At 40.9% G+C, this 20,927-nt stretch overlaps 3 protein-coding genes across 3 annotated transcripts; 2 read left to right on the top strand and 1 right to left on the bottom strand.

Annotated features, from left to right (window-relative positions):
* The first annotated feature begins 4,673 nt into the window (after positions 1-4,673).
* LOC102718173 (E3 ubiquitin-protein ligase EL5-like) lies at positions 4,674-5,429 on the top strand. Its single transcript, XM_006653637.3, has one exon. The coding sequence runs from the start codon at positions 4,858-4,860 to the stop codon at positions 5,338-5,340; it is 483 nt and encodes a 160-aa protein (XP_006653700.2). The 5' UTR covers positions 4,674-4,857; the 3' UTR covers positions 5,341-5,429.
* Positions 5,430-10,248: 4,819 nt separating this feature from the next.
* Positions 10,249-11,279, top strand: LOC102712718 (brassinosteroid-responsive RING protein 1-like). Its single transcript, XM_006652626.2, has one exon. It carries the CDS (start codon positions 10,393-10,395, stop codon positions 10,888-10,890), a length of 498 nt encoding a protein of 165 aa, XP_006652689.1. The 5' UTR covers positions 10,249-10,392; the 3' UTR covers positions 10,891-11,279.
* A 2,255-nt stretch (positions 11,280-13,534) lies between these two features.
* On the bottom strand, positions 13,535-20,213 carry LOC102712439 (MADS-box transcription factor 17). Its single transcript, XM_006652625.2, has 8 exons — positions 19,804-20,213; positions 17,772-17,856; positions 17,048-17,109; positions 16,835-16,934; positions 15,824-15,865; positions 14,204-14,245; positions 13,911-14,047; positions 13,535-13,824 (listed from the first exon to the last, which is right to left on the bottom strand). Exons 1-8 carry the CDS (start codon positions 19,983-19,985, stop codon positions 13,719-13,721), a joined length of 756 nt encoding a protein of 251 aa, XP_006652688.1. The 5' UTR covers positions 19,986-20,213; the 3' UTR covers positions 13,535-13,718.
* Between the last annotated feature and the right edge of the window lie 714 nt (positions 20,214-20,927).

Below are 20,927 nucleotides of genomic sequence, written 5' to 3'. Positions count from 1 at the left end.
AGCACATGCTGAATACACTGCACCAGAACCTCTTATTGTGATGGGTGTAACTCATATAGTAGTACGTGACAACTATAGCTCTCGTTACAGACAGATGACCACTGATAAGAAACCTCTACCACTACAAAAACATATTTTTACTGGCGGTTATGACATTTTTTCCCCTGAAGACCAGACATCCCGCTAGCAATTAATGATCAATGAAAAGCATGGTTATTCGTTGGCGTCTGGCAGTACGAGTGTTAACGGAATGGATTTAGATGGATAGAGGTGATATCATATACTAAATCATAATTTTTAAGTGGACGTGGAGCCGATATGGATGGTTGCGGATGTCGGAAATGGCATGGAGTCGATGCAGAGTTGGCTTAGAAACAGATTATTATGACCTGATATAATATATATCAGTACATTGTCATTCAATATTGGATGAAAAATATTTTGGCTATCGATGGGCTTTTGATTGAGTATTTTATAGGCTAAAAAACTCGGATTATCTGTTAAAATGACTAACAGATAATCCGGTAAGAAAATTAGATAATTTGCATCCACCAGGTATTAACGATATCACATCTGTATCCAAATCGGCAACTCACTATCTAAATCTGACTCCATATCTGCCGGATAGTTGTAAGCCCCTACAACATCCTCAATTTAAGCGGATTCGGGTTAAATCGGATCGGATATTATCCGATCCGTTAACACCCTTACCCGTCGGCATCCAACCGTCACTAAAAATCGATTTTTACTGGCGGGCAACATAACGCAGCTGCCAACTAAAATCAATCTTGACAGTTTTTATTTTGAATTTTTGGATACAGAAATAAAACCAAAATATTTCAAAGACATAACGCAGTCTTTGAACACAATTGTGTATTCCAATTGAAAATTTAGACAAGTTTTTGGAGTGAATCTACGGGCCTGTTTGGGGGAGCTTCCCCCAGCTACCCCAAACAGTACACAGCTTCTGAGAATGATTCTTAGAAGCTGGCTATCAAGCAGCTGCTTCTCAAAATCTAAAACTCCCCAAATAGACCCTACAATTACGATTTGTAGGATGTGAACCTAAGACCTCTCTGTTCAAAGACACATCACCTTACCATCTCATTAATTATGAATCACTTGTGTTCTATATTCATAATGCTATTATTTTGATGGGGCTGTAAACAGCCAAAAGATAGGGCTATAAGTTTCTGTTTACGGTAGCTAATTAACCTCCGGAGCTCACACTACCCAGTTTGCACGTACTCTGTTTTTTACTTGTAAGCCATTCCAGGTCACATTGATGTACTGTTTGCTCTTTAGTTAATTCATTATATTTTAGAGACAGGGGCTCCAATAGCCCTCACCCTAGTTTGCTGTATATTCTACATGTTCCATCCGTTATATAAAAAAATCGTTCCACCCTTTTTTGACCAAGAAGATTGTCAAAGTCACAGCCCGTTCTTTTAAGCTTATTCTCATAATATTAAAATAGGTTATGTTTGTTTCATGCTTTGAAAATTAGTACGTTTTATAAAAAAAAAACTTTCATTTGTTAGATCACTTATTTTAAACTGTTGTTAAACATATCTAACTAATCTTTATAATCTCCACTAACATTCATAACCTCCTAAAGCTCAACATGATAACATATAAATTTATCACCCCTTCATCCACTATGAGTTATTACAGGTTCATGTAGGCATGCTATATTATCTATAGGTTTTTTTACATCATTAAAAAGTATCTTAAGTTACTTAAAAAATTTTAGTACCTAAAAAGTACATTCTACCTCAAGTGTTAAATTTTTATACTGAAAAATACAGTATCTCGAGGTATTTTTCAAGAGTGCTAAAAAAAGCTCTATCTATATTCTAGTCCTTAACTTAAAAGGTACTCCTATATTAAACTAATTATCGTTATCATATAATTTCCGCAATATTTTAACAGTACCTATTCACTATTTCTATAATATTATTCGGCATACATTGGTTCATGTATCCTACACAAAACGTGAGATAGTATCATCTAAGTATGTACAAGGTGCGGCGTGCACGCTGATGCACAAATCCTTCCGTCCTCACCACTTGGGCAGACCGATCCAGGAAATCACTGTCTTACTCTGTACGTGCTAGGCGAGACTCTAGACCGGATCAAAGTCACCGCCATGCCCATCCCCTCCCTGCATGCGACGTCGCAGCGTCCTCCCTGCGTCTGCATGCAGCTAGCTGCTCGCCTGCATGGCTTCAACGGTTAGTCGATCTCTCCTTTGAACCCAGCACGCGAGGCCGGTGTGCTGCGTCTCCCGCACATCACGTTCTCGCACAAGAGAGAAAACAGCAGAAACAAACAAAAACAAGCTAGGAAATGGAAATAGATTCTAATCCCTCGATTTTTCATGCCATCTAGAGATTCTAGATATATAGTTATGGAGTTATTTTTAAAAAATAATAAGATAGATTAATATATGATATATCACTTTATAAGCATATGTCTAAATTTGACCTTTATAAATAAATTAAACTATGATTATTATATACATATTCACAATTATGCTTTTTAACTCGTAAAAATTAAATTTGATCTTGCATATTTATATAGTTATATATCACATGTTAATAAATTTTATTAGTTTTTCAACACTATCTAGATAACATAAAAGAGAAACAGATATTGCGAGGCACGAAACCAGTGAGGCAGAGAAGCTTGCCCGGTGCGCGCGACCTGGTGTTCGAAGACTCGACGTTGCCCTCGCTCGTCGTTGGCCGGCCAGGGACCAGTACCACACGGGACGGGATGATGGGGGTGGCTGTTTGAGTATTTTATGAAAAAAAATCAAACAGATATTTATAAATAAAAATTATATATATACACACGAAAGACAAGTCTGCATAATAAAATTTGGTAAAAAATCCAAAATTAGCTCTAAATTAATATTAAAAACTTAATTTTTTTCTTAACAAGGATAAGCAGGAGCCAAAAATAAGGGGTGGACGGGCGGTGCGTTTGCCACACGGATCAGTCTGCATACGAGTGGTACGACGACTCGACGAGCGCTTGCTGCTGCAGTCGCCCGTGATACACGGTGGACTCTTCTTCACAGGCATGTGAATGTCGCTGACTGACTGCGTCTCCTCGAGATCGTGCCTCTACTGGGCGCGTGTGGTTTGGGAATTTCCTGGCCCCGTGTGGTCGTGTGGATGTATAGTACCGATCACCTTCACCTGCTGACAGCTTCATGGCCGGGCCGCCGGGGCATGGTCTGGATTCTCTCAACCATCAAGAGCGCGATCAACTAAGGCCCTGTTGTTTAGTTTCTAAACCTTTTTTCTTAAAAACATTATATCGAGTCTTTGCATATATAAATAGAGTATTTAAACATAGATAAAATAAAAAACTAATTGTACAGTTATAGAAAAAATTATAAGACAAATCTTTTAAACTTAATTAGTCTATGATTAAAATACTATAGTAACCGACATGTGCTAATGACATATAATTAGACTCAAAAGATTCGTCTCGCGGTTTTCAGGTGAGACATGAAATTCGTTTTTTTATTCGTGTCTGAAAACCCCTTCCAACATCTGGTCAAACGTCTGATGTGACACCAAAATTTTTCTCCGACTAACCATCCCCTAAGAAATGGACTGGGTTGGTCTCATGTATTGTGCGTTTGTGCGTGTACTAATATTTAATTACAACGAATAGAATGGTGTAATCAGATTATATATCCGACAGGTAATTTAAGAGAAATTCTTATTTGATGCTTTGAGGCATGCATAGTGCACACTTCCATGTGAAAAAGAATTGTTTAGTACGTCTAATATTTTGAGTAAATTGCATTTTGGGCAACTTTCACTCTGGACTACTCTTAAGTCTATCTATTTATTTTATACAGGGTAAATTTGCTACTATTGTAGTTTTGACCCACTCAAATAGCTTTTCTAGCTATATTTAACCTCTCTTTTGGTAAACATATAGAGTGTATATAGATGTGAGTTTACAGATGTATCAGAGCTATATTTGGGATCATTGATATGTACTTGAAAATGTTTAAGGTTATCCAAATCAAAACAATATAATTTACCTAGTCCAAAGTAAAAAAAAAAAAGGTTCATAGTTGTGCAAAGTGAAACTTGGCTAATAAATATGTCCAAAGTATAATTTACTTTTTTTTTTACATTCGTTGAAGTAATAGCTGGTTACGAGTTACGACTTGTGTATGTGCACTGTCTAGTTGCGTCTAAAAAAATGATCATGGTGAGATTATTATTATGTTTCAGAGTTTCAGCTGCTTTTTTTATCAGGATTCTGGTGCCGCACGGTCCATCACCACCACCGAAACCTCTTCGCCAGTTGGAGCAAGGCCGCGGCGAAGATGTCCAGTTCACGATATCACGCACAAAAGAGTCCTAATTTCCTCGCCTCGTCGCCCGCGTCTCTCGGCCCTCCTGCTGCTACCCCAGTGTTGTTAGGAGCCTAGCAACGGCGCATCATTAGTAGGCCTGGCCGTCTAACGTTGCATAATCTGGGTGGATATGGGCCGTCCCCGAAGTTCCAAACTCAACTTGGATGATGCACCCCATCAATTTCAAGTCGCACGTGCGGATATTTTGTAGCCCAGGATGTGCGACGAACTCAACGGTACTAATACAAGGATGACGTCGCGCCAACTGCATGGCTAAGGATGCGCAAGCGCAAGCGCAACCGATCTCTCTCAAGTCTCAACGCCCCCCGCTGATGCACGGTGTTGCCAACTGCCAGAGACCCACCCAAAACCACAGTTTATATGTACAGAAGATATGCCTGTAGCGCAGCTTCTCCGGCCGGATTCTCGATTCCGATTCATTCACTAGCTATTACCCGCACGCACGCATGGCGCGTCCCTGCAGCAGCTACGACCTCGCGATGCGGCAGAAGCTGCTGCTCTTCCTCGACATCCTCGCCGTCCTCCGCTTCCTTGTGGCGGCCCTCCTCGACCGCCTTGGCATCGTGTCCATCCAGGACAACGAGCTCCCCGCCGGCCAGCTGCCCTGGGGCGACGGCGTAGATACGGTCGCGATGGAGCGCCTCATGGAGGCGGCGCTCAGTATGTCGCGGTACAGGCTACGGCGGCGGCGTGCCTCGCCGGGCGGAGACGACGAGCTGATGGCCGCCGGCGGCGACGGGAGCGCGGCCATCTGCACGATTTGCTTGGCGGGACTGGAGGCTGAAGGAGGAGGAGGATGCCAGGTCGCGGAGTTGAGCGGCTGCTCGCACGCGTTCCACGCTTCGTGCATCGATGGCTGGGTGGGCGAGGCGGGAACCTGCCCTCTGTGCCGCACGCCGGTGCTCCCGCCTTTGCATATGCCGGCGTAGTGTTTCATACATCAAACAAGTACCAGTAAAAAACGAGCTTAATTGTACTTCCTCCGTTTCATAATGTAAGACGTTTTAGTTATACTTAGATTCATCTATTAATCAATATATATTGTTTATATATATATCTAGATTAATTGATATCTATATGAATTTAAGATACACTAGAAAATCTTACAATATGAAACGGAGACGGAGGTAGTACTTTATTTAAATCTTCAACAACCACGCTGCACGGTCTTTCATGTTAGCAATAGAAAAAAGCACGACCTTTTGTTTATTTTGTTGGAAATCTTGTCGTTATGATCCTTTGTTGGATTACTAGGTGAGTTTCCCGGTTTTCTGCACCCCGTGTGCTCTCTTCGTGGGCTTCCGTTCTCTGTTCGCACAAAGCCTTCACGGGTTTTGGCCGGATTTCATTCAAATTCTTCTCCAGCTTTTTCAATCCATTTGTCGGAAGCATGCCCTGGACAACAATGCACTCTTCTCGTTTAAGTTTATACTTTTAGCGTGTCTACGTAAGAGCTAGGTAGTACATGGCTTAGCGAGTGCCTACGTGCGCGCAGAATATTTGAAATCTCCTGGCGACAATGTTGGTTGCACGATGTTGACATCAACTTGTCAATTCATTTCCCCAAAATAAAGGCAAACTTACGCCTGTTTAGTTTTCAAAAAATTTCGATCAAAAACATCACATCAAATCTTTAAACACCTAAATAGAGCATTAAATATAGATGAAATGAAAAAGTAATTATACAGTTACGTGAGAAATCATGAGATGAATCTTTTAAGCCTAATTACTCTATAATTAGCCATGTGTGCTAAAGTAAACCACATATGCTATGATGGATTAATTAGTCTCAAAAGATTCGTCTTGCGGTTTCTAGGCAAGCCATAAAATTTATTTTTTCATTCATGTCCAAAAACCACTTCTGACATCCGATCAAATGTCCGATGTGACTAACCAAAATTTTTTTTATTTTTTTTCATCTAAACACAGACTTAAAAGGCGCAAGGCGTCAAGAAGTCATGCGATTGTGACGAAAAGATCTTCTGCATCTGGACGCAAGTCACGCAACCACCTGATCTAACCGAACGGAACGTTTTAGCCCGAGTCATCCAACAAAAATGTGTGCGTACGTAGGGCCGTTTAGGCCGCATTTCCGCCATTGCTAGTCTACCGCATTCTTGCTTGGCTCCACGAGAAACTACGATTACGACCAGCGATCTAACAGAACCAACAAAATATATACAACAAAATATATACTGTAGCGTTTTATATATGTCTGTCGCCAAGACGTGTCAATGTCTGTCATCTTAACACGCGACGCCTCACCAAATCTCCTACATTGAACATCGAATCCATACAACAGGAGCGGTCGAGATAGCTTGTACGAGCAGAAAGATGCATTCCTGACCTTCAGCAATTTTACGGTCCAATAAAAAGTGACAAAAAGTATCCCGAGGTATCGGTACCTCGTGGTACCAAATCGTTTTTGATCGTTAGATCTAATAACGCACATGCTACTCAGCTAGATCCAATAGTAAGAAATGATTTGGTATCTCAAGGTACTGATACCTCGAGTTACTTTTTATTGGACCGGAGCAAATCTCATTGACCTTAATTGGCTCCGTGGTTGTGAGCTAAACACGTATGTAGTATACTAGTATATGGCCGGTTTTTTTCTAAAAATGTAATGGGTAAGAAATTCGATATATGTATATATATACACACATGGAAATGTATATCAGTCAAACCCATCCTCTCGTCTATCTAAAAAGTACAGTAGCATGAAAGCAAAAATAGAGTAACATGTCTTATAAAATGTAGTAACAACGTTAAAATATAGTCATGACGGATCTAGTTTTTTAAATCACATTTTCTTAACCATTGTGGTAAAACCAGTTTTGAAAAATAATGTAAAACATATGAGATATTGCTCTCTAAAGATTAGGAATAAAATCTTTGAGCTCTCTCACTTGCATTAGTTGTACTGTAGCAACAGAATACAGTCATGATGTTATTGTAATCCTATCATGATGTTACGGTACTTCTATCACGACGTTACTGCAATCGTGCAACACACATGTTACTGCACGTATATCGCGATGTTACTGCAATTATATTACGACGTTACCACAATTGTGCATTAACAATATACGTAGCATTAAGAAGGCACATCGTTACTGCACTTATAGATATTTCTTCATATTTCAAACTTGAAACAACTTTATCTCTCACCTCATATATAAACTTTTTAAAAGGTTTGTACCATATTATTAGAAAAAATGCTTTAAAAAAGTAGATCCCTCATAGGTATGTTTTGACATTGTTACTGCAAATTAGTTATCGTGTTACTACAGAATTTATGTGAGACGAGAGGTGGACTTAGATAGATATGAGAGGAAGCCCATAAGGGGTTGACCCACGGGGAAACTCTTTGACCAACTTTTAATTAAGATGGAGATGATTTTTAAGCCTTGAAAAGAGGGTGGGAGGTGAGATAGTCTTGAGAGGCCTTGGAAGTGAAGGGGACATAGTCTGGAATTTATATATATATATAAATTCTGGGATTAGAAATTTCTAGAGATCGAAATATACAAAAATCTTATTAAACCCAAAAAGAATTAAATGTATCCAGTGTGATATAAAGGTCAATTTTTTTAAGAACACAGTATAATGCAGACGCTCATAACGCACGCACACTCCCCCTGAGAACACACGCACGCAAACCCTACCCCTATGAGCACCTCCGAAGACCGTCGGCAAGATCTATAGAATAACGAAGTCACCACGGATACCTGGGCTGACGATGGGCATGTTGTCTCCTACTGAAAGCACAAAGCCGTTAGAATCCTAGAAAATTCGCTCCAAAGATGATAAAGGTCAATTTTCACTCTACATGTAACGTAAGACACCAAAAAAAAAATACTTTCTTAGATCCATGATATAAATTGAAGCTGTCCATTAACTCATCAACTCCTTAGCTTATAAGTTGTAGCTGAAATTCAAATTTACGAACTTGATATACAATGAATTAATGTGTTCTTTCACCATTTATGCCTTTTTAATACGTAGAAACTGCGACTTGTTCATATATTATTTAAATTTAAAATTTAAATATAACATGAAAATTTTTTATTCTATTAATAAATTAATAGGTAAGGTGCCACCGAGTCTGCTTCCTTTAAATATCTACTCTTTTGCATGAAAAATTATGAACTTCATCATATAAGTTATGGTCGTGTCTTGTTGTAGCTTAATCATCTATATACGCAATAATGTTTTTGCCATGACCACGAGGGTAACGTGCGAAGCCTTAATAATGGATTGTGGTTAGACGACACTATCTCTTCAATCCGAGAAATCTGAGATTTTGCCACTGCTTAATGTTAGATTCGATGGTATGCCATCCTACAAATGGGTTTCGATAAAGAGCCACGCTTAAGTGGGTGAGCTTCGATCTTTTGTCATTTTTATCCATTTATACATTTTAGATGTATTTTTGGTAGAATTTTGGGATTATATGACCGAATTGCCCCTGCCACGTTCTTCCTTCCCGGATCCACTGCCGTCGGCACTACTGCTCCGACTGGTCCATCGTCGTATGGCCAGATCCGACGCCGCCCGCGTCGAATCATCGTCGCCCTGCCCGGGTCGCCGTGCGCCAACGAGATGGGGACGGATGAGGCTGGATCCGCGCTCCCATGACAAGATCCAACGCCGCCCAGGCCCCCGCACGCCAACGAGATGGGGACGGAGGAGGCTGGATCCGCTGCCGCTGAGACGGGGAGGGGGTCCAGGGAGAGGGGACGACGGTGGAGGGAGGGAGGGGGAGGCCGGATCCACCGTCGGCAGGGCCGTCGCCGCCACCGAGACGAGGACGGGGAGAGGGCGGTGCTGGAGGGAGGGAGAAGGAAGGCCGGATTCGCTGTTGGCCGGTTCGTCGCCGGCGAGATGAGGACAGGGAGGGGGTGGCGTTGGAGGGAGGGAGGGAGAAGGGATGCCAGATCCGCCGTCGGCTAGCCGGTGCCGCCATCTTCGAGCCGGGGGAAGGGCTTCGAGTCGGGCGACCGCCGTCAGGGGGAGGCGTGTCGGCGACGGAGGGTGTCAACGAGCTTGAGTCGGGAGGGGCATCGCCGGCTGGGCAGGGCGCCACCGGTGGCGCGCCGTCGCCGCCGGCCATGCACGGCGAGCACTCCGTCGCCTCCTCCTGGCTCCTGCAGAACAGCGAATGAGAGAGAACGAGACAGGGGCAACCCAGTCACACAATCTCGAAATTTTACGGAAAATACATTTAAAATGCTTAAATGAGCTAAAATGTCAAAAGATCGAAGCCCACCCAGTTAAACGTGACTGTTTATCGAAGCCTATTTGTAGGATGGCATAACATCGAAGCTGACATTAAGGCAAAATCTTAAATTTCTCCTTCAATTCTGTATTTTTCGGTCGTTTTTAGCAGCCCATGCATGTTCATCCCGGTATTAATAAGTGCGCCTGCAACCAACTTGATATGAGACTTGTATCGTCGTACGCTCGCACGACATGCCGAGACCCGGATCACGCTGAACTCGTGAATACGTACGCATGCATGAGTGATGGCCCTCCGCAGCGCACCACATGAGTGTCCCGTTTCACGCGACGCCAATGAGAGACACCGACTCCGCAACGCACCGTCAGTACGTCCTCGTTTTCGCTACTACGTGACGGTGCGGAGTCACCCATCGACTTTTGGAACGACATTCACGGCATAACCTTTCTGCTCCGTCCTGGCTCGTCCCAAAGCGCGGAACATCGCAGGACATGATAACGTACACGTACGAACCGCTTTATTTTCCCCTCGTCGATCGGGCTGGGTCTCTATAAATGAACTCTCCGGTACGTACTGCCCTGACGTTTTGGCCCTTCTGAAACCGGCCGGGCACGGATTTGCGTGCGTGTCTCCGTGTGCTTATGCAACTCGCGCGGCTCTGGCCTCCCACTGCCCGCCCCCCGACGCTTTCGCTGAGTGATCGGATCGCGCCGCAGGTGCAGCGGAGCGCGGTGGTGCCATGAGCTTCCCGCTCGTGCTCCTCTGCAGCGAGATCCCGCGGCCCGTCGTCGCGCTGTTCAAGCTGTTCCAAGCCGTCGCGCTGGCCTTCGTGCTGGCGCTCTGCTTCCTCGGCCTCTACGAGTTCCCCTACACCGCCGAGGACCACGCCCCGCTCATCCACGGCCGCCGCCGCCATCCCCTCGGCGACGGCCTGCAGCCCGAGAAGGTGAAGCAGAGCCTCCCGTTGGTCGAGTACATGCACCTCGCCGAGCTGTCGCCGTCGCCGGCGGCGGCTTGCCACGACGGCGAGAGCGGCTACCCGACCACCTGCAGGGTGTGCCTGGAGGGGCTGGAGGCGACGGACGAGGTGAGGCGGCTGGGCAACTGCACCCACGCCTTCCACATCGGCTGCATCGACCGGTGGATCGACCTGGGCGAGGTGACGTGTCCTCTCTGTCGGTCCCACCTGCTGCCGCGTCAGCGGAGGGGCCTGCTTGGCAGTAGGCGGTTCGGCTAATTGTTGCCATCGAGGGGGGTATTTTCGTCATTTCAGGCTGTACGTCTCGCCATTGCTGCTGGATGGGTGCGGTCCAACCGCAGACTGATTCCGATTAGGACGACTAACCACCGAGCAGTACCGGTGCAAAATCAATTGATCGCTGTGCTCACGCGAAAATTAATGGCTTCTTGGAATTCCGCGCGTGTACTTTTTTGACGCATAGTTGCATCCCACCAGATGTGTACTGTACACCGTTTAGCTTTTGGGTTCAGACTGCTTGCCATACGCCCATGCGGCTATGTTGCTGTTGATCTGTTTGATTGATCCGCCTCAGCTGCATCGGATCGATGTGTAACTAAACCATGTATTGATGTATATATAATCACAATTATGGTAGTAAGGTGGCATCCGTTCATGTGGGGTCATGTACCACGTCATAAACGCTTCCACAATAATTATGATGCATTTTCACTGTTTAGGAGCAACTAGGCATTGGATATCTGATCTGATAAAAAAAGTCTTATTTTTTTTTTATGCTTATCAAAATTTAAAATTTCAACTTTAAATAAAGAGTTGATTTTAGGGTATTTGCATCATAGTTCATTTTTCTATTATTAGATCGCTAAGAACTTTTATATGTATACATTTCATTCACAAATTATTTTTTATTGCAAATATATTGTTTGACGATGGTCCTGAAAGGGGTGATTGTTTGAAAAAACCAAAGACATATTTACAAACAAAAAATAATTTATAAATAAAAAATTTATATATGTATTCTTAGTGATCTAAAAGTTAAGCTGAAAATAAACTTCGGTGAAAAGCCCTTCAAATCAACTCTAATTTAAAGTTGAAAATTAAATTTCGGCTTGTAAGCATATGTATAAACGAAAAAAGATGAGGTGAAAGTATCAAACTGTTTCAGCTGATCGCTCGTGAAACATTCTGTTTTTACAATATGAGAAAATAATTTAGCTATTGAAACATTAATTATTGACGTAGAGTCCAACACCAGAAATAAATAAGGGAAATAAACTACTGTTGTAGTTCAAGAAGACAATGTCAAAGAGGCAAGGGAAATTACGTAAACTCAATTCTTAATTTTTATCCCCTTAAAAATTCATAAATTTTCGTTTTCTTTGTTCTTAAAATTGTGTTTGTTGCATCAGCGAGTGTCAAGAGTAAGGTCATCTCGCATGGGTAAATTACATCGCACTGCAATGTGTCCTCGGTTATGGTAGATTCATGGTGATTCCCGTTATGCAGATTTATTTGAGAGTGCTAGCTTGTGAAAATGTCTCGTGGTTTAAACATCAACACCAAAATCGGTTTGAGTGGCTGATGGATGATGTAGTGGTCAGAAACAATGTAACCTAAACTGAATTGCTTGGTTTTGAGTTTTTTTAACATAATTTGGTCTTAAGTGTCAGATAACCAAGTTTTCGCAAAAGACCAACAGACTAAACCGAATTAACCGAATAGAATGAATGCTCACCCTGCCTCCAGCACCGGCAACATCCTCAAGAGAGAGAGGAGACCAGCGGCATTGAGCAAGACGAAGATGCCCTGGCCGTCACCACCGGTAACCAAAATACAGCGTTCGTTGGTGCCTAGATCCAAACTACCAAGCTTGCCGCGGTGGATGGGGGCAGGGTGATGGAAAGCCCAGGCCAGTGCACTAGCACATGGAATGCATCATCAGGCCTTCCTCTACCAATGTTACGCGCCACTACCCCGTGCCTTGGCCCCACTACGCTGAGAAGCCCCAACGACACGCTCGCCACTCAATTCTGGCCACCTCATCAGCCAAGAAGATGAGGAACGAGGAGGCAAATGGGGGGAGAGAGGGCAAGCCGGCAAGGTTAGCATGGTCATTTTCTTTCCCAGCTTGGTCAAAAGTGGCATATGAGCAAGTTAACATGCAAGGGGCCTTGGTGGCAAATAAGCGAAGTCAATAGAAAAGATAACATTTGGGAATGTGTCATTGAAGGATCAAGAAAGTGGCAAATAGTCCAAAAATCCTTTGGCCTCACCTCATGTGCAAAACATGCAGGATGAAGGCCAATATCATATTTGTGAATTTTCTTTGTCGAACGAACTTGATAGATATTGTAGTATTGTCTTGTGTGTTGAATTGAACTGGATGCTAAGATAATGTTATTTTGTGGGTGAATTCAATTCAAACGATCGAGAAATTGTTGAACGTATATTTCTTTTTTTTTCTTTTTTCATAAAATCTTTTTCGCATTATATGGACTTAACCTACCCGCCTAAAGAAAGATTTTCACATATGTGTCTCTTAAGCAGTCGTATATGAAAATAGATTCTCATGTAACTATGGAAATCATCTTCGTGGGCAAATGTTCATCTGCTTGCAAATTTTTGATCAGAGACCGTCCATCTATCCATGTGTAAGAACACTTTTCATAGTGCTACATGTGTAAAAACACTTTTCATAGTACTACATGTGTGACAGGAAAATTTTCAAGCTAGTTGATATACACACTAGTTGATTTCCAAATACATATTACATTTAACATATATTATTTATATAGGGGTATAATCATATATATAGAGAGAGAGAAAGAGTAACCATAGTAGTTCCGGATCTCTATGATTAGTGCGTGAGCTTACGGGAGTAACCAACTAGCAATACATAGAGTTTACCATAATAATATATAATATATCGTCTGAGAGTATAGATAACGTACACGCATAGGTACGTATTGAGAGTACCATCGGACTGGGTCTGGGGACAAATATATATACGTATAGACAATACATATGTTTCAACGTTTGCCACAATATATATAGCACGCTAGCGTTTTATTAGCAAGCTTGGACTTTTAGAGGGGCCATCCCAGTACGAAGTTGTTGTCCTGACCACCTCCTCCGGCATAATCTGCCTTGTTTCTTGCAATGGCCGCCTCAGGAGGAACGAACTGATAATACCTGTAGAGTGCATATGTTCAAATAAGTTGTTGGTTCAGAAGATTTGATTGATCATGTTTCAGTTCTGACTTATCTTCCAAACTTACCCAATTTGCAGAGTAGGCTCACAGTCAATATCTAGCGGTGGTTGAGCATTCAGCACTGTGCCGCCACTGACGACGCTGCCATGGGCCCAGGAATCCTGGGTGGCTCCGTAGCTGCTGCCATCAGCTCCTGCTTCTAGCTGAATGAACCGGTGGTACGTGTTAGTACTACATGGAGAAATGCCACGACAATACTCGAAGACACATGACTACTTAACGCAAGAGCAATACAGTGTCCCCAACATAATCCCTCAAATTATAAGGCAGAAACTGATTGTTGAAAAGATAAATAGGACCTTGTTTTTCAGTTGCTTATTGAGTTCTCCAAGCTGGCGTTCCTGCAGGCAACACAAATAATAAAGTCAAGGGAACCCAAGTACACCGAACTACGGAGTAAGAAAATTTTGAGGCAGGAATGGAGATGTGGTTAATCATAGCTACTACTAGCCAGCTAGCTAGGTATATATAGCTCACATGTATGAAGTTTCCACGCTCATATGCAGCGGTATATGAGCCACAGTAGGAAGCTAAGGTGTTTGAGAAAGGGACTTATTGTTATTATTTGTCACGTCGAATGTTCAGACGCTTATTATAAATAGTAAACGTACATTATTAATAAAATTCATTTATAATCTTGGACTAATTCGCGAGATAATTTATTGAGTCTAATTAATCCATGATTAATCTATGTGATGCTATAGTAAACATGCTTTAATTATGGATTAATTAGGATTAAAAAATTTGTCTCGCAGATTACCACTCATTTATAAAATTAGTTTTTTTATTAGTCTATGTTTAATACTTCAAATTAAATAGTATCTAAACAACCCCTAAGAAATTTTAGAATTATACGGATCTTGCAAACAGCTCCTTGCATTGATCCTAATGATCTGACTTTAATAGATCGATATGTAATTCATCCTTGGCAAGATGCAATAATTTGTTCTGATCATTGAAATAAATCCCTTCTTAATTAATAGTCAGTGACCATATCGCAACTTGAAAAATTAACGCATAAACACAAAAGCTATAGGAAAGTAGATACGGGTGCATCATATCGATCGTATATGGACTGATGGACAGCTGTATTAATTATAAGGTGTAACACTTATTTTTTAATGTACGTATAGACCCAACAAACACAGATTCGCATCTAATAAGAAAATATCTAGTTCCCCCGGGACCCTAACCAGCTAACCACCAAAGCATATGTAAATATTCAGGAGAAATTCTGATAAGAAAATTGCAGCATATAATGTTTGATGTCCTCCAACTCTGTGGCGCACCAGAAATCTCCCATATTTAAAGCACCCCCACGGTCAAGGAAAACAACAAATAAAAACATATCTTGAATTCTGTTTGAAGACAACCCACAAACCTTTAAGATAAATTATCTAGATGTAATTAGATATGGGTTCCTTTCTTCCGGTGCTCTATTTCATGATAGTATTATAGTATCAGTAGAATTAATGTGAGTCATGGATTAAAAAGAGTATTTTAGTATTTTGTTAATTAATTGATTAGTAGTATTTTATAATTTAGATTTTTTCGGCAAACAAAAAGGTGATACGTAGGTGAGTTTTGGCAGTCTGAAGAGTTGTGTGCGCATCCGCGGAGGATCCGGGGCAACCCAGAAGAAGAGAAGATAATACGTACGTGACTTTTAGGCTCACAATTGAAAAGACAATAATACCCCTTAAATTTCTAATACTCATAATATCGTTGATAGTATAATTTAATCATAGACATGTGATAAAATAAGATCAAAGGTATTGATTAGAATGCACCAGAAAGGGGCTCAATTAAATACATATCATATCATGCAAATGTATGGTTTAATTAACTTGGTCATGTGGTTGCCTCTATTATGTAGATTAATTTATACATGCAACAATTGGACAGATATTGCCATATACCTTTCGGCGAAGATCGTTGACCTGTTCCATCATGATCTGTGTCTGATATAAATACAAAGAATCCAAGTATTATTTAGGTAACTTGTATATATAGAGGAGTATGCAAGTTAAGTCATGTACTTATATTGTTTTCCTATGACATTATTCATGGGGCAGGAGAAAATATCAAGATAAAAGGAAGCAAAGTTCTAGTGCAAAAGCAACTATATAAAAATATAATGTGATTTTATTTACATAAACCTAATACTCATTCAAGTATTTTATGGTGGTATATCTACTAGTAGCATTTCACTAACAGAACTATAGTTAGTAGAAGTGATCTCAATCATTGATTTATGTGTTCGATCTACTACTTCCAACATACCAAAAAAACTTATCTTTGCCAACTTATTTTTGTCACAAATGCTTCATTTTCTAAATAATCATTGCATTAGAGTTTGATGGAGTGGGGGGGGGGGATTCACTAGAGATTGAGAAAGTGAAGGACATTTTAATCTTTTTGTTGTATATTAGTATGTGTGGGATAAGGAAAAGATAGCCTTTTGGAATGGAGATAGTACCAATACTTGAGGTGGTAATATAAGATGATGTTCCATTCGACAAGTAAAGACGAGTGTCTATATTGATTCTACTACCAATGGAGAGAAACAACATATTTGTTTATGAATTAGGTTAACTTTTACACTTCATCAACAACAAGGAGTATGTGGTAACTTCTTCAATCATGCACATGATATATCACCGATATCTCTTTAAAATGTTTATAGACAGAATTGTGCGTGTGCGTCGACAAGAATGAATGTAGGCATATGTATATAAGATTATGTGTTTGTGCTATGTTTCACAAGAAAAGGTTTCAATTCATATACATCTTATTATCAAGACGTAGGTTGTATTTATAGAATAATGCCTAAATTATGTATTTTTCACCAGATAATAGCACATATTGTTGTATATTATTTAACAAGGTAATCGAATGAACTATTTATTTTTGTTGGCGATATATATAACCTTTCGTTGTCGAGCCTGTGATAATGAGTATTCCAGTTGCTTCTCCAGCTGCTGCAGTTCCTTTATGCTCAATGGTCCAAGGTCTTCACCAAGCATGTGTCTTTTGTATGTCCAAGTATATATATGTAAGACACACATATTCAAGTGCTGTAACATTTCAAATGTTCCTGACATAGATTAGAGGCTGACAAAGGTGAAATTGCAGTTCAGTACCTCTGAGAGCGTTGGAGACATTCAAGCTTAGTCTTGAGCCGTGACATTTCTTGGTACCAACTCTGTAGATCAAATAAGAAAAACTTAAACCAAGAATTGGTAAAATCCAAAATAGTAAGCATTTATCTTTGTTCTTTCTGCCCGTGAATTTTGTATGAATAAATAATCTGAACCTTTCATTTTTACTAAATGAAGGAATTAATTAACAATAGTATATATGATCTGGAATCCCCCCCCCCAAAAAAAAAAGAGTATGATATGGAATTATTCCTAATTTCAAAGCAAGTGTTCCCCAAGATCTCAATACCTCTATATTAGTTGAGTAAATAAAGTATTGTTGCTGTAAAAAAAACCCTTTCATTATTAACTTTCTCAAATGTATATAATTAACTACGGTAATACCTTGTTCACTCAATTAGTGTGTGTATAGAGCTTTTTTTATCAGCTTTGAAAAAGTAACTTGAGTTACCACATTTTTCTGTATAAAAATTTAGTATCTTAGGACACAATATATCTTAAGATACTAAAATTTTTAGTATCTCAAGATAATTTTAAGAATGGTAAAAAAGCCCATGTATTAGAATATGACTGCGATCTGAAAAATATAATTACAAAGATTTAAGAATCATATCTTCTTGCATCTCAAGAAGTTGAGACAACTTGCTACCTGATGTTCTATACAATACGGTTACCAAAGTGTGTAGGACAACTATTCTATGAATACCTGAGGTTCACCGCCAGCAAGAGCACTATTCGAACCTTGAGCATTGTAACAACAGTTGTTGTACTTTTCCAGTGTCTTGTTTATTCTGCAAATAAAAATATAATAGGTTTAGCATATGTGACTTACTCACATACAGCCGAACACAATAGAAGAAATTATATATCACAATGGAATTACATAAATTTAAGTCCAGATAGGGCCGGTATAGGTAATGATAATCATATGGGCATGTGAATTTGTGATCAATAACATATATATACTGGCATGCTGCGTTTTGATTGTTAGATTTCAAGGAATCCCTTTCGATCGTCAGTACTAGTGAAGAAATTATTTTCAAATTTGTTTAAATGATGATCTAATTGTCGTACAGGTGGTTTGTAATTACAGGAAGAACATATTTGCGCAATTGTGTGGAGTCCTACAAAATGGCCACATACGCTATTCATGTGATAAAAGATTAAAAAAAGAGCAATTTTACCATCCATGAGAGCAAGTTCAATGGTATAGCCAACTACTAGCTCTAATTTATCTATAGTCAATCTAATAGTCAATTCATACAATAGTTGCCTACAAAACATTAATACATGGTCTCACATGTCATACATACATAGCGTCTTGGGACCCGTGCTATAACTAGCTACAAATTAGTAGCTCACTCTCCTCTCTCTCCCCTCTTATCTCTTTAAAATATATTTACAGCTGGCTTATAGCCTGCTATTGTATCTGCTCTGAGAAGATACCAGGAGGTATACTGTTTTATATGTAAAATTTGGTACCTCTTGATACCTTAAGGTATTAAATTTTACATAGAAAACAGTAGTACCTCATGTACTACTTTAAGAATGGGAAAAATGCTCAGACACAGCAACAACAAAAAACTCTTCTATATTATATTTTACTTTCTGAAAATGTTTTTGTTTCATGAAAAGTTTTACACACTAATTAATTACGGGGAAGAAATGAAACAAATTCCAAAAAATGGGTGTTTCAGCCATTTCAATCAACACAGTTGTTTTTCATTTATATTTATGCATTTTCCTATCTTTACATATGATATATAGCTACGAACATTGAACTCAAAAAGGTGCATGAGCTCCTCGGTTACCGTACGCCAAGCGTGCCAGAATCACGAAATCTTGTCAAAAAGACAAAGATCTTGATTCCAACATATGAGTAGCTAGCGGATGTGGTATATATTAATGTTTCAGAGATTAATCAAATAAATGCAACGTACTCATGTATCTAATCGTGTTAATAAATTAGCAAATACATTTTTTATCTAAACAGGGAAATAAGCTATGGAGAAAGAAATGCAATAAAAGAGAGAGCTTTGTTCACATAGGGAATTTACGCGAAAGTGGTATGACTATGTATATCAAATTAAGCAGGAATGATTGGATGAAAGATGTGTATATCACAAATTAAGCAACAATTCTGAAAAAAACCAATATTGAACAATGTTCTTAGTGCAGGATCTAAATGGAAATATATAGACCCCATCACTTTCCCCTTCAAGGCGCTCTTGCTCTCGGAAAACTTTGCCCTATCCACCTCTGTGGCTCATACAGCTGCTCCTGACATGCGCATGCCTACCGAAGCACACACAAAAGAAAGAAAGAAAATCTCTCAAGTTTCTGAAGATGGAATGGAGTTAGGGCTGGAGGATTTTATGAAGACATTAGCCAAGTATGCAAGAAACTAGCTAAGCATGCATCCGGCCGGCAACTACTTGTAATGAACCCGAGAGGCACCTAAGCCTAAAGCTGTATAAACATATGTACGCTTATAGCAAAACAAAAACCACATATGCCAGCCAACACGTGTACCTACTTGCTAACAAAAAACATCAGAAACAATCTCGGATCGGCCTAGCTGCAGCCTGCAGGAAGAAATTAAACAACCGCAAGAACACGCATGCATGCCATAGAAAGGAAACGAACAAACCAAAGGGGAGAGAATTAAATTAGTCACCAGATCTGCCAGAACCACATACGATTAGGCACTCAATATGGGCATGCACGAGATGGCTTACCCGGCGTTGCCGAATTCGTAGAGCTTGCCGCGGCTGGAGAAGATGATGAGCGCCACCTCCGCGTCGCAGAGCACGGAGAGCTCGTACGCCTTCTTGAGGAGGCCGTTGCGGCGCTTGGAGAAGGTGACCTGCCGGTTGATCTTGTTCTCGATGCGCTTCAGCTCAACCCTTCCCCTCCCCATCTCTGATCCAAACCTGCAGCGCTACTTACTCAGCAGCCCCAAAGTCAAGTCGCAAATCAAGATCACCCGCACACGCTACTTCCTTCTCACAACCCTTGCCTCAACTTTGCGAGCTAGCTAGCACTCTTCTTGTCTACCATTCGTCTGTAGCTTCCCCTAGCTAGCTAGCTAGCTAGCTAGCTAGGTGCTATCAACATGACGTTGAGGAGAATAGAGGGTGAGAATGCGAGATATGATCTAGCTAGTGAGAGGATCGAGGAATATCAATGGATCCAGAGGAGGCAGCGCAAGGGGGCCCAGCTAGCAGCACTGTTTGCGGTGTTAATTTTGGTGCCGCTTTCCTGCATCTTTTTGGCCTCTCTCGAGCTACCGACTTTAAGGGGTCGACGGCCGGGTAACTTTGCGACGAGGAAATGCCGGGCATGCAGTTACTACGAGTTTACCCTAACTGGGAAGCACGAGCCCGAACGGGCCGGGTGCCCGCCCGGGCCAGTGCAACTCGCATGCCTCAACCCTGGCTGCAAATACACACACTGACACTGCAATGAGAGCCACAACGTGTGTAATGATATATCCATCGTCGATCGATCGATGCGTACGCGCATATATGTCAGCATGTGCGCGCATATATGAACTGGAAGGACCGCGATGGCTACACTTTAATTTGCAGCGTGCATATGCACATGTACACACTCCCAGAACTAGCTCAAACCATGCATGTAATGCTGGTTGCATGGCACCTGATGGTCGTCTGTCAATCTGTCATCTTCACCACGACCAACGTCCGGCCACAGCAATAAGTATGTATACGGCTTAAATTTCTGTTCTCAGTTTTGTTGACAGCTTAATTAGAGCATCTTTAACCGTTTTTCTGAAAGGCTCTTCAAGTTAAAATTTAGCAAACTTAAAAGAAAAACGTACTAGTTTCGGGTTGTTATCGTA

Source organism: Oryza brachyantha, chromosome 4, assembly GCF_000231095.2.
Source record: "Oryza brachyantha chromosome 4, ObraRS2, whole genome shotgun sequence".
Lineage (NCBI taxonomy): Eukaryota > Viridiplantae > Streptophyta > Magnoliopsida > Poales > Poaceae > Oryza > Oryza brachyantha.
Note: the sequence above shows the minus strand (reverse complement) of the source record. Positions and strands in the feature narration are given on the sequence as shown.